Source organism: Poeciliopsis prolifica, unplaced genomic scaffold, assembly GCF_027474105.1.
Source record: "Poeciliopsis prolifica strain line A6 unplaced genomic scaffold, Auburn_PproV2 SCAFFOLD010, whole genome shotgun sequence".
NCBI lineage: Eukaryota > Metazoa > Chordata > Actinopteri > Cyprinodontiformes > Poeciliidae > Poeciliopsis > Poeciliopsis prolifica.
Window position 1 is genome coordinate 8,908,027 of NW_026562385.1, and position 12,560 is coordinate 8,920,586.

At 45.4% G+C, this 12,560-nt stretch overlaps 1 protein-coding gene across 2 annotated transcripts; it reads left to right on the forward strand.

Moving 5' to 3' along the window:
- Positions 1-1,160: 1,160 nt before the first annotated feature.
- Positions 1,161-9,583, forward strand: si:dkey-110g7.8 (GTPase IMAP family member 8). 2 transcript variants are annotated; one of them, XM_055036136.1, is made up of 7 exons: positions 1,161-1,540; positions 1,650-2,398; positions 3,798-4,353; positions 4,759-4,856; positions 5,033-5,164; positions 5,375-5,965; positions 7,831-9,583. In XM_055036136.1, exons 2-7 carry the CDS (start codon positions 2,368-2,370, stop codon positions 7,902-7,904), a joined length of 1,482 nt encoding a protein of 493 aa, XP_054892111.1. In that variant the 5' UTR covers positions 1,161-1,540; positions 1,650-2,367; the 3' UTR covers positions 7,905-9,583. The 2 variants fall into 2 exon arrangements, with proteins under 2 accessions (XP_054892111.1, XP_054892112.1); XM_055036137.1 differs by having other exon boundaries at positions 1,161-1,311.
- Positions 9,584-12,560: the final 2,977 nt, after the last annotated feature.

A 12,560-nucleotide genomic window follows, 5' to 3' on the forward strand; every position in this document is an offset into this window, starting at 1 on the left:
CTAGTGGGAGAATATAAATATTGAATAAGAGGGTCCTAGGACTGAACCTTGGGGTACACCACATGTGACCTTTGACCTCTTGATGAGAAGTTTCCAATTGAAAAAAGAAATCCCTGTTTTTTAAGTAAGATTCAAACCAGTCGAGCACCGAACCAGAGAGTCCAACCCAACTTTCAAGTCGATTCAGTAACATGTCATGGTCGACAGTGTCAAAAGCTGCACTGAGGTCCAACAGAACCAGCACTGTGGTTCTCCCAAAGTCCGTATTTATATGGATATTGTTGAATACTTTTACGAGGGCAGTCTCCGTGCTGTGGTGAGCACAAAAACCAGATTGGAAGGAGTCAAAGCAGTTGGTCATCATGAGGAAACTATTTAATTGTTCACACACAGTTTTTTCAATAACTTTACTGATGAATGGGAGGTTTGAACTCTTTTGTTCATGAAGACAAAACAGTCGCCGTCACTTGAGCTGTGCGTCAACGTCTCTGACATTTTGTGAGTGGCATTTTGATAAAATCACATGGAATCTGTTCGTGGCTGATCTGTGCCGATGATTTTCTGTTTCTGTTATAGTAGTAAGTAGTAAGTATGGCAGATACTCTTAGTAACAAAGTGAAGAAATTAAAAATAAAATATAATCATAAATTTTTTTTATCTAAAACTTAATACCAAAGATATTTCTGACATTGTATAATTTCCAATATATTATAAGAAATTATAAAGTTTAAATAAATTTGAAAAAAAACAACAACACCGAAATAAATCAAATGTGAAAAGGGAATTGTTATTATTATTATTAACAACAACCACAACAACAACAACAATAATAATAATAATAATAATAATAATAATAATAATAATAATAATAATAATAATAATAATAATAATAAAACTCAGCAATTTAACTATACTTTCAACTAACCCGAAGTGAATTTTAATATTGCAACAACTCCTATAACAGTACATTTAGTTAAGGTTGGTGTTTTTGTATTTATTTTAATTTCTTACATAAATTCCCAAATATTGTTTCTTTTCTCTTTTTTTTTTTTCTTTTTTTTTTTTTCTTTTTTCTGTCTCTATCTCGCCAACGACTGATACCGAGTATCCAAACTGGTTAACTTCAGCCCGCGCCCGAGGCTGGCTCGAGAAGACGCCACTCACAACATGGAGGACGCGCCGACGTTACCGTTGGTGGGCGAGGTTGCATCGCGACTCTTGGGAGACGCTGTACGGCATACCGAGATGTCTTGGGCCAAAACGAACTCCCTGGCAACGGCCGAGCGCTAACGCAGCCAAAAACGCGTAAAAGTTTGACAACGACCGCTTATAAAAATGCCTCAACGGTGTCACTATGTTTAAAGAAGGGCACACAGAATGTGTTATGCTTGGACTTTTACTGTTTTGTGGTTTTGCCACCCAAACAGTGAAGGTCTCACTCTCTTAATTGGCGCCTATCGATGCTAATTTCCGTGTGGAAAATATCAGCGTTATATCTCCTTACTGCTATCTGCTATTTATAGGAGCTCTCAGGCGTTACGTAAGATCCTGTCTTGTGTTAATATTTATATGCATGAGTGCCTCTTTCTGCCTTGTGTTCTTTCTGTCTGCAGGGGTTATATAATTAATTGTGTTTGTATGTTATGCAGCACCTGGGGACAGCAGCCAGCTGTAAACAGAAGAGTCCGCCTCTTTCTCTCTCTCTCTCCCTCTCCTGCTCTTGTTTCTGACCCTCCCTCTCTCTCTCTCTCTCTCTCTTCCTCTGCGTCTATTCTTTCTTCCATCAGTCCTCCTAACTGCAGTCTGCATACAGGTCCATTCTGCTGGTCCTGCTGCTGCTGCTGGTGGTGGTACTGGAGTGAGTGGGAGGAACATTTCCCCCCTCTTTGCCTCAAAAACAAACCAAAAAAAAACAAAAGAAGAAAAAAATGACGAGACATCCTTCTGGAGCTGCAGAGGCAGGGGTGGATTTGCCATCCAGTTTCCTGCATTGCACAATGTTTCCCGTCTGCTTGGAGAGATAAATAAAAAAAAAGAAGAAGAAGACAAAGGAGAAAGCGTTGTGGACAAGGAGAAAGTGGTACGCCGAGGAGGGGTTAAGGTGAGGAGGAAGCTGTGGGAGACACAGCAGATCACAGAAGAGGTGCTGAGAGGCATGAGGGACGAGTGGGAGTCAAGAAACTGAGGATGAAGTGAGTAAACGCTGCAGTGGAATGAGGCTTAAAGTGAAAGCAGAAGCCGAGAAGCAGGCCTGTGTGCGCCACTTCGCTTTCTGAAGAAGCCAGAGGAAAGGAATCCACCGTGGAGGCGAGAAGGAGACGCAGGAGGGGGCCCGAGGAGGAGGAAGCCAGAGGTTCAACGCTCAAGATGGCTGCTGTGTCCTCTGCCTCTGACACCGGTAAGTGTCTTTTTGTTTTTTTTTTCTTTTCCTCTCTCTCTCTCTTTCTGCTGGAACAGGTTCTGCATCATCAACCTTCATTTGACCACACCGTCCCTGGGAAAAACTCTCAGCTCTGTTTCTTTCCCAGTTTCCTCTAAATAGGGAAACTGTTGCGCCGCTTGGAATTAGCTACACGCACAGAAAGTCAAATCAGCAGTCCTCTGCGGGAGGAAATCAATGAAGTCTCCCACACCGCCCCCCGACTCCTCATCTCCTCATCCTCTCGGGGCGTTCGTCGCTTCTCCTGCCAGATGCTGAGCATCCACATTCAGCTCTGATGCCATTTCATCAAAATTTCTCTTCACTCAGCTCTGATAATCAGCTGCTGATTATCATATGCCCTGATAATATGATAGGGAATATTATCAGGGCATATGATAATGCCACACCTGAACAGCAGCACCTGCTATTCATTCTTCGTACAACCTGGAGGACAGCACTTGGTCGTCTTCTGCGAAGGTTGACTCAAAGGGCTCTGCCTCCCTACATTAGTCCTGAGTTATGCTCTCTTCAGTTCACCACACAGGGTTTTTTTTTTTTTTTTTTTTTACACATTTTGGGGTTTGCGGGCTGAGGTGGTCCATTTCTTTGGTCATTTGGATCTTTCTGACATTTGACTGAAGATTCAATGCCAAATTATTTTCCACAGGATTTGTATTTTACGACGTCACGCTCTTTTAGGACCAAGCGGTGAAAAACAGGGCCGTTTCTAGCTTTTTGGGGACCCTAGGCGAGATGCCGCTCGGAGGACCCGAGTGCATCGACAGAATCTGAATAAGCAGGTCTGGACATTTGACTCCGTTTAGTACCACAAAGCGTCATGAAGCTGCGTTCTGGTCTCATTTGTCGGTTAGAAGAAATTCTAACAATTATCCGAGGCAAATCATTTTGCTGACAACATTTTATGAAAGCGTTGCATCTTTGCTTGTCTAGCCCACAACAAAATGTGTTACCTTTCGCCTGTTTCTTCCTCCATTTCATTTTCTTCAGTTTTTCCAGGCCACTAATGCAATTTCTTCTGTTTTTTGATTTACTTTTCTCGCTATTGATGATGATGGGTACCAGTTAATCATTCCTTTCGGCCTGTTGGAGGTTCGATCAATGTATAATAGTAGGAGCCAATTACCTAATAATGGCAATAATGGCAGTCTATTTAATTCACATCTGACATTTATTTTTACTTTTTATGCATACACAAGATATAATAAGTATTTGAGATAATTACAGAAAAAGGCAGGACATTTCCATTTTCCTTAGGAAAAAAACGATATTTTGAAGCGATTATTGTGGGCACCAATAACTGAGGCTAATTTATTCAAAATCACTAAATTTCTTTTTTTTTTCTTTCTGCCAATAGGAGACCACCGGGCCCGCCACCCCCCCGAGCGCCGGCTGCTGATCCTCGGCGGGCCCCAATCGGGAAAGACCTCCTCCGCCAACACCGTCCTCGGAGACGAGATGTTCGACGCCGGGACGGAGACGACCCACAGCAACGTGGGCCAGATGGAGATCTACGGCCGGCGGGTCACGGTGGTCGACACCCCGTCCTGGGCCGTCCCGGCCGACCCCGAGGACGACGACGAGCGCGACACGGACGACAACGCCGGCGCCGAGTCGGACAGCCCGGCTCGCCCCCCGCCGAGCCTGGACAGCGAGGGCCCCTGCATGGGCGCCATCCTGTGCCCTCCCGGACCGCACGCCATCCTGCTGGTGGTGTCCATCAGCCAGCCGTTTGGTGACAGGGAGCGGAAGGCCGCGGAGGAGCAGCTGGGGGCTCTGGGCGGAGGGACCTGGAGGTACTGCATAGTCCTCTTTACCGGAGTGGACAAGCTGCCCAAAGGCGTGTTCATCGAGGAGCACATATCCAACACCGGAGAGGCCCTGCAGTGGCTGGTGGAGAGATGTGGAAGCAGGTAGGACGACAGATGGAGTCGGAGGAGATCAGTGACTGTTCAGTTTAGAACAGAGGTCTGTCGAACCGAGCGTTGTCATTCCACAAATCTGGTCCAGCGTAGCAGAACGGTCTAGATAATGTGGAAGAAGACGTTTCAGTTTGATGAGTCAAAGACTGCCTTGGTGCATATTGCTAAATATGGTAGGAAACAAACACTGCACAGTTTGCACAGAGCATTCTGTTGCTGAAACATGGTGGTGGCAGCCCAGTGCTGTGGGGAATCTTCAGCACAGACAGGGATTCTCCTCTGTTAGAGGCGCAAGAGGAAATGAGACTCTAAACCCCGGAATGCAAATTCACACCACACTTTTTTCATTTTTCAAAAAACAGGTTTGGAAAATGAGATATTTGTGTCTTTTCGCAGGTACCATGCCTTTGACAACACCCTTAAAGACTCAGAGGAAAACACCCAAGTACCTGAGCTGATGGAGAAGGTGGAAGAACTGGTCACCGACAACCAAGGTTTGCAAAGCAACTCTGAGGCTCCGACTCATTACGCCGTTAATAAATAGTAGCACCTCGTATGCAGTATTCATGCGGCTTCTCTGATCAGTGCATTATTAATCCAGGCACCATTTGTGTTGCGGGGGCCTGACCTAAAATGACTGGGTGAATTATTAATTGGTGCCTTCATGCAGGCTGGTACTTTGAGGTGAATGAATTGATTTTGCTGGAGGAAGAGCAGGCCCGGAGAGCGCTGGAGGAAGAGCGGATGAGGATGGAGGAGCACGCCCGGCAGAGGGAGCAGATGATCGGAGGACCTCCCCGAGGTATGTGTGTGTTAGAGTGTGTGTGTGTTGGAGTGTGTGTGTGTGTGTGTGTGCGTTCAAGAGGGAAAAGTGAACATGTGTTGTTAATGCTGTTCAGGCGGAAACAACAGACCAGATGGGTGCTTAAGGGGGAACAAAAAAAACCCTTGATGTTTGATTCTGCTTACATTTGTGCTTTTCTTTTTTCTTTTTTTTTCACCGGGTCTCCAGAGTTGAGGCTGCTGCTGCTGGGTTGGAAGGGCGTCGGGAAGAGCTCGGTGGGGAACTCCATCCTGGGCCGTCGCTTCTTCGAGTCGGGCCAGGAGACGGAGCTGTGCCTTAGGAGGCAAGCGCTGGTGTGCGGCCGCCGGGTCACCATCGTGGACACCCCGGGCTGGGACTGGTTCTCGGTGAGCCGGACCCCCAAGCGGATCCGGCAGGAGTCGCAGCGCGGGGCCGCCCTCCTGCGGCCGGGGCCCCACACCCTGCTGCTGGTCCTCCCCGTCGTCTCGTCGCTCACGGCCAGGAAGAGGCGGACGCTCCTGGCGCACATCGAGACTCTGTTCGGAGACAACGCGTGCCTCCACACCATGGTGCTGTTCAGCTGCGGCGACTGGCTGGGACACACGCCCATCGAGGAGCACATCCTGCGGGGAGGGCGGGAGCTGCAGAGACTGCTGGAGTACTGTGGGAACTATTACCACGTGCTGGACAGTAAGACGCCCGGCAAGGACAGGAGCGTGTCGCTGCTTCTGGACAGGATAGAGGAGATGATCAGGGAGAACGGCGACAGGGCCTTCCTCCCCATCCAGACCGAGTGGCGTAAGTCTCATTCTCCGAGTTCACTGGTGTTCTTGTTGCCTCAAAGAAAAAAAAACAAAACGGGGAGCTACCTTACAGATTTCTTCTGCTTTTGCGTCTTTGTCGCAGCCACCTCTTTACAACCACCAAACAAATTTTGATATCAAAGACAACCTTTTGGTGGTAGTGTGCTTTGATTTTGGCACAAGCAGTGCAACTATCAGTTTGAGTGTAGTTTTGAAAAGGTGCCAATGCCTGCTAATGAACATTAGCTTGGAAAGTACGTGAGATCAAAGTGAGGTCTCCATCGCTAGCCCACTGGCAAATTGGTGTTGGAGAAAAAAAAAACACCAAAAAAAGAAGAAATGAAGCGTGTGCAATACAGCACTACTTAATAAAAAGAGTAAGAAACTCTTTAAAACTTTTATACTACACGTTCGGATATCGTGATAAATCGTCCGGTCAATAAATTGGAACCAATTTCCTTTATTTTGGGAGACAGGCGATCGGTCCAAACTTGTATGAGAAACTGATCTCATCCTCTGATCCTGCCTCACTCTGCAAGGGTGTGAAAATCAGCCGCCGTTCCCTTTCGCTCTGCCGTGAGAGAACCAGCCATCAGTTTCAAGGCAGTCGTTCATTCGGCGGCCTGTCCTGTTTTTGAGCTGAAACGTGTTTAAAATTGATAGGAAATTTGAAAATAACCACTTGATAATTACGCGTTATTGAAAGATTGGAAGATTTATATCGAAACAGCAACTATAAAGTTGCGCCAGCGGCTCAATTTCAAGCAGCAGAGATGATATTCCGTCCTTTAACTCTCCGTCTGGCTGTCTGCTTGGAACGCCGAGCAGAGAGACGTCGGAGTCTCGGCTCTGGTGGTTCAGGGAGGCACAGTCCCGATCGGGATGCTTTGGCACTGCCTTAAACGTTCTGCTTCAAAACGCGCCGGGACGATGATGAATTAAAACAACAGCCCTGCAAAGAAGAGTGCGCCAAAAGTCTTTGGCAGCAGTGTGAAAGATTCACTGCCTGCTGCTGCAGGTTAGGATGGTATTGGATATGGCAGGCAATTAAATTTAACAGTGTTTTACTTTAGTAAATCAAAGCATCTTGTGAAAACTGATTTTATTTGATATTTTTTTGTATTCATTGTTACATTTATTTGATATTAAAATGACTCTGATGGTCTGAAACATTTGAGTGCAGGTCATAACACTTTGCTTAGCAGGTGTTATGACCTGCTAAGCAATTCAGCAACATCTTATGAATCACAAGCAATTCAAAAAGTCTTGTTTTTTTTTTTAGCTTTCAGTTAAAAAAAGTAACTCTGTGTTTCAGCATCTTTGCAGTTTTCTGTAAGTTTGTTCCAGATTAGTGGAGCATAGAAGCTTAATGCTATTTCTCCCCGTTTGGTTCTGATTCTGGGGACCCGGAGCAGACTAGAACTGGAAGACCTGGGCGGTCTGGGAGGTTGACACGACGACGAAAAATCTTTAATGTATTAATGAATTCATGTTGTTCAGGTGATTTAACTAACTACAGCATTATAACATCTATAGAATGACGTACAGCGTGAAGATTTCAGAACTGGGATGAGTTTCTCTAGATCTTACTGAAACATTAGTCCTCTAATCCTGAAAATGTTCTCCAGGTGATAGAAGACCGACTTTGTAACCGTCTTTATGTGACTCTGAGTCGAGCCTGAGTCCATCTGAGTCGGGATCGCTAGTTTCTACCTGTAATAACTGAACCAGGTTGAAAGTCTAACCCATCTAGAGTAGCTGTTTGGAAACCCGTTTAGTCACCGAAAGGAAAAGGAGTTTGTGTTTCGTCTTGCTAAAGCCTATAAAAACTAACGTTTTGTTTGTTTGTTTGTTTGGCAGTGAGCGAGGAGAGCTCTTATTCCTCGGACAACACCGAACCGGAGGACGACTGCCGGGGATGCCAGCTGCAGTGACGAGGCGGCCCCAGAGAGAGAGGAGGGGTGGACGGTGTTCCCCGTCTTCGTCTTCAGCAGACCCCAAGCATCGCCTCATGTAACCGTCGCCTCATTTAAAGGGCCCCTCAGTCATTATGAAGAGGTTCAGGGAAGAGCCAGAACTGAGCCATGTAGCTGTTTGTTTTAGAGACCATACCCACTGTTCACTCAGCTCAGCCTTTACTAACCGGATCTGAATATCACTGGGAATAAACTCCACACTCTGCTGCTGTCAAACAGACATTATTGTATATCTAGCTATGTTCACGCTGAGAACGAAGAGAGGAAGTCAGGGGGGGATGCAGTCGGAGTGCGATTCCTGATTTCTCGATCTTCAGAAACTGTGCTCCACAAGTCGGAGACGCGAGCTTTCGTCCTGCGTTCACGTCCTGGTGACAGAAGATGCCTTCATTAAAGTTTGATCAGGGTCTGCTCAGGGAGTCGAGGGTTGAACTGATCCCTTCAGACGGAAAATCCAGCACATTTAGGAAAAAAAGCTGATCGACGCTGTTCACCAAACTTTAAGTGAGTCACATCCAGAGATCCTGGGTGGGAGGGGGCGGGGTTCAGGTTAGGAGCTGCGGTTCTCCTGTGCTAAAAGAACATGTGATAACTGCTAAATTAATGTAACGCAGCGCATATTTTGTTGCTTAGGTTTTTCTTTCTCAAGGAGAAGGAGAAATGGGGGGGGAAGGAACGGCAGCCTCAGATCCCAGCGGAGCAGCGGAGGCGAGCTCGGCTACCGTCACGCACCCCGCGCAAATATCGACAAGGTAGATCCGTCTCTGTGCCTCAGCCCGAAACCGCGACAGCGAGGAACCGAGGAGCTGTGTCCATAAAGCGCTGCGCCACGCTTCCGCATGCTACACACACTACATAACCTCATGGACCGTTCGAGAGCTCAGGCAGGAGCTGACCTTTGACACCTGCTGACCTTTTTCTACATCCACGAGACATCCGCTCCCGACATGCGTGGTGATGGGGTTTTTTGTTTTGTTTTGTTTTGTTTCTTAGAGGGGAAAAAACTATTTAAAAAAAAAAACATGTAGATATATACTCCACTGTCGGCGGCATGTAAAGACACCGCATGCGAACAAGCGAGTGCCTCGAGAGTTGAAGGCAGACTCGCTTTCTTATTTTTCTGACTCTTGCTTGAAAACAGACGTGTGGCTTTCTCCGGCGTGGCGCTCAGAGTCCTCCCGCCTTCGCCTGGGAAAGCGGAGGCGAAAGGGGGAAAGGGAGCCTGTTCAACACAACACGACCGCCAGGCGGCCAAACCTCATTTTCTATTTACACGAGGAGAGAGAAAATCCCCCGACCCGCCCAGCCCTCTCCGCCTTTTCACCGACTCCGCGCTTCTCCTAGTGTCGTAGGCTGTAGCAGCACTTCAGTGTGACGAGCATGCCTTTATCATTTCCTGCCAGGACGTGGCGAAACCGTCGCCCGAGCCTCGCTCGGTAATTAATGTGTTGCATAGGCTGTGTATAGCCGCAGCGTTCAAAATACGTGAAAGTGTGAAGGTCTTAGCTGAGCATCTTTGCACTGTGTAACTTCTACCGCTCCACCGCAGCCAAAGTGACGTCACTGACTGTGGTGATTATTGTATCGTCATCAGTATTTTGTTCATCCTCTGACAACAATAAAAAGGTTCAAACACACTAGTGGGTATTTTTGGCCTTTGATTGTGGCGTTTGCTTTGACTTAAAGGTTCAGAGTTTTGATAGTTTTCTATTGGAGTTTGTGAATAATTGTGAAAACATTTTCATCTCATCTTTCTGGCTGGAGTTTTCATGTTCTCTATGTGCATGCACGGTTTCTCTCTGGGTACTCCGGCTTCCTTCCACACTTGTCAGGTTTAACGGGTTGGTCTGAATTGGTCTTAGTGTGTGTGTCTGACCCAATGATAAAATACCAATTAATTCTTAAATTTAAATAATATTATCGAACATCTTTTCAGTCCCTCTGGGATTCTGTGATTTTTATTTTTATTTTTTGCAATAAGAAGCATCTGTGGAAGTAATTTGGTAATAGTTGCGCTTATTTATGACGGTAAACGCGACTGTTTGTCACTCGTATCGATAATAGATTATAATCTGACATCAGTTAAGGCTGAGGTAACTGTTTAGTACAAGTAAAAAGGTTTTTCTGACAATTTTTGAGAAAAAAACTGTAATAAACTTCCAATCTTTAGCTCAGAAAAGTGCTGGAATTTGTTGATTTTTGTGAATTTCGACAATAATTCTGAAGAATCTCAAGGGACAGATTGATATGTTTTGGCAGTAAAAAAGACAAGAACTGCATTAATTTGGTTGATAACGTAATATTTAAGCAAATTCACTGTTTGGTCTAGAATCTAGAGGGCCGGATTTGGCCCACGGGCCTTGAGTTGGACACCTGTGCTTAAGACGTTTGTGATTTTGGCACCGTCCTGTCGATGAAAGGTCGACCTGCTTTTTAATAACACTCTTAAGGTCAAGTCTTTGTCAAATTCGAGCCCAAATTACAAAACCATGCTAGTGATTTTAAAAGTTGCTTGGGTTTGTGTAGATTTTTAGAGCTTGGGATCAACAGCATAATGTGATGCAGCAGAAACAAAATCATTGTCAGTCAGGGAGGCAATAACAGGTCACAACCACTAAAGAGGAGCTGAGCAAGCAGGATTCCACCAACACCACATTGCAAATGCAATCGTTTGAACCAGAAACACAATTTGGAAAACCTCTACAATTGCGGTAGCTGCCTTCTTCGAATCCGTACCCTGCAGTATTCAGACAGTCAAGGTTTTCTTCCTCTTATCCCCCCCCTCAGTCCCTTTTTTGTTTGTCCCAGGAGAAAATGATCTGCATATTTGCTCTGCAGCATTTTCTCCCTGGCACACTTCCACTGAAGTATAGATCTCCCCCCCTCAAGCCTTCTGGACGGCGGCCCGGGCCAATTACTGCCCGTCCGCCGAGGGCCGCTTGTAAGATGAATGCAAGCATTTTTGTGGGTAATGCCGTTTGGACTTCGCCTCCGTCAGCATCCAAACCCAATTCCCCGCAGACATTGTGACAAATGTGCACTTTTTGCTTCAGATGCGCGGCTTTAACTACAGCAAGGCGTTTCTTTTAGTTGTCATATTGTGATGTGGTTACAAGAGCTAAATCCACCTGGAACAAACATCTCAAGTGTTTTTTTTTTTTAATTCACTTCTCGTGACCGTCGTTGGATCGAATGTCACATGCGTTTGGTTTGCTGCGGGTCAGGCGGGCTTCGGTACCTTCCTCCCGTTCCACATCACCGGCTCCATGACGGATGGACATCCACTAGAGAAACACGTGGCAAAATCGAGGCCCGTGGGCCGGATCCGGCCCGCCGTAGCTTTTTATGCGGCCCTTTAGATTGTAGGCTAAACGCTAAGCGAGCTTAAGTATTGTGTTATCGATCAAATCAGTGCAGTTTTTAGGTTTACTGCCAATTTATGTCAATCAGTCCCTTAAGATTCTTGGGAATTATTTTTGGAAATTCACACAGAATCAACAAATCCCCACACTTCTTTGCGATACAGTAATACTTAATTGGGAGTTTGTTGGGAGTTGGGAGTTTGTTGCAGACTTTTTCCCCAAAAAATTGTCAAAAACATCCTTATTTGTACTAAACAGCTGCCTCAGCCTTAATTGGTATCAGAGTATTGTCCATGGTCTCATGGTCTCTACAGTGAGTAATTTTACCATCATAAATAAGCACAAATATTTTCCAAGTTACTTTGATTTTATTGCAATAACAGAAGTAAAATTACAAACAGTGTCGCAAAATCCTGAAGGGACTGAAAAGATGTTCAGTAATATTATTTGATTTTAAGAATTCAATGAGCAAGTTTTGTCAATACATTATGGCAAGACCGGCCCTTTAAGAGCCGTTCATGGTATTGATTTGGCCCAAAGCGAAAATGCAGGTCACAAACGATAACATAATGTTTACGGATGTGTTTGCCATGTGTTCAGCCGCAGAGCAGTGCATGATTGTGATGTTTAAAGGAAAGGGTATGTGGGTTTGTTTTGTTTTCACAAATAAGAAACTGAGATGTGCAGCTTACGTTAGCATTTAGCCAGGAACTCCTTATTGGTGCATTTCTGTCATTTTTTTGCGGCTTGTTCTCTGTGTAAGCCATATTGGATAGAAAGACTCCCAGAACATTGATTTTCAAGACCTGACACAAATTTGTGGATACATTTAAGTTTGGACTTTAACTGGGCCAATAAGCCGCCTCTTCAGTCTTGCGTAGACTCACTTTATGCTGTGGGTCGCCATCATGTGAGTGACGGTTATTGTTAGATTTCCTCCACACATTGCATCATGTACAACGACCAAAACGTTCAATTTTGGTCTCATCTGGTCAGACAACCTTTCACGTTTGCCGTGTCGTCTACATGGTTCGTAAAAAAAATGATTGCGCTTGGCTTTTACTATTGTTCTGCAAACATGAGGTTCTAGAAAGGGAATGAATTTATTTCACAAATCCTAATAAGCAACTCGCATTCCTGTTTGCCCTCTGCACGTTTTATAGCAGTGGGTTCTTTTTCATCGCTTTTTGTTTTACTTTTTTTTTTACTGTCTGGAACAAATGTTGACTGATGCTGTTGGAGACAATATTCC

Coding starts and splice junctions, on each gene's coding strand:
- si:dkey-110g7.8 (XM_055036136.1), top strand. CDS start 2,368: ATGGCTGCTGTGTCCTCTGCCTCTGACACCG. Junction 4,857..5,032: donor ACTGGTCACCGACAACCAAG/GTTTGCAAAGCA, acceptor GCCTTCATGCAG/GCTGGTACTTTGAGGTGAAT. Junction 5,165..5,374: donor GATCGGAGGACCTCCCCGAG/GTATGTGTGTGT, acceptor CCGGGTCTCCAG/AGTTGAGGCTGCTGCTGCTG.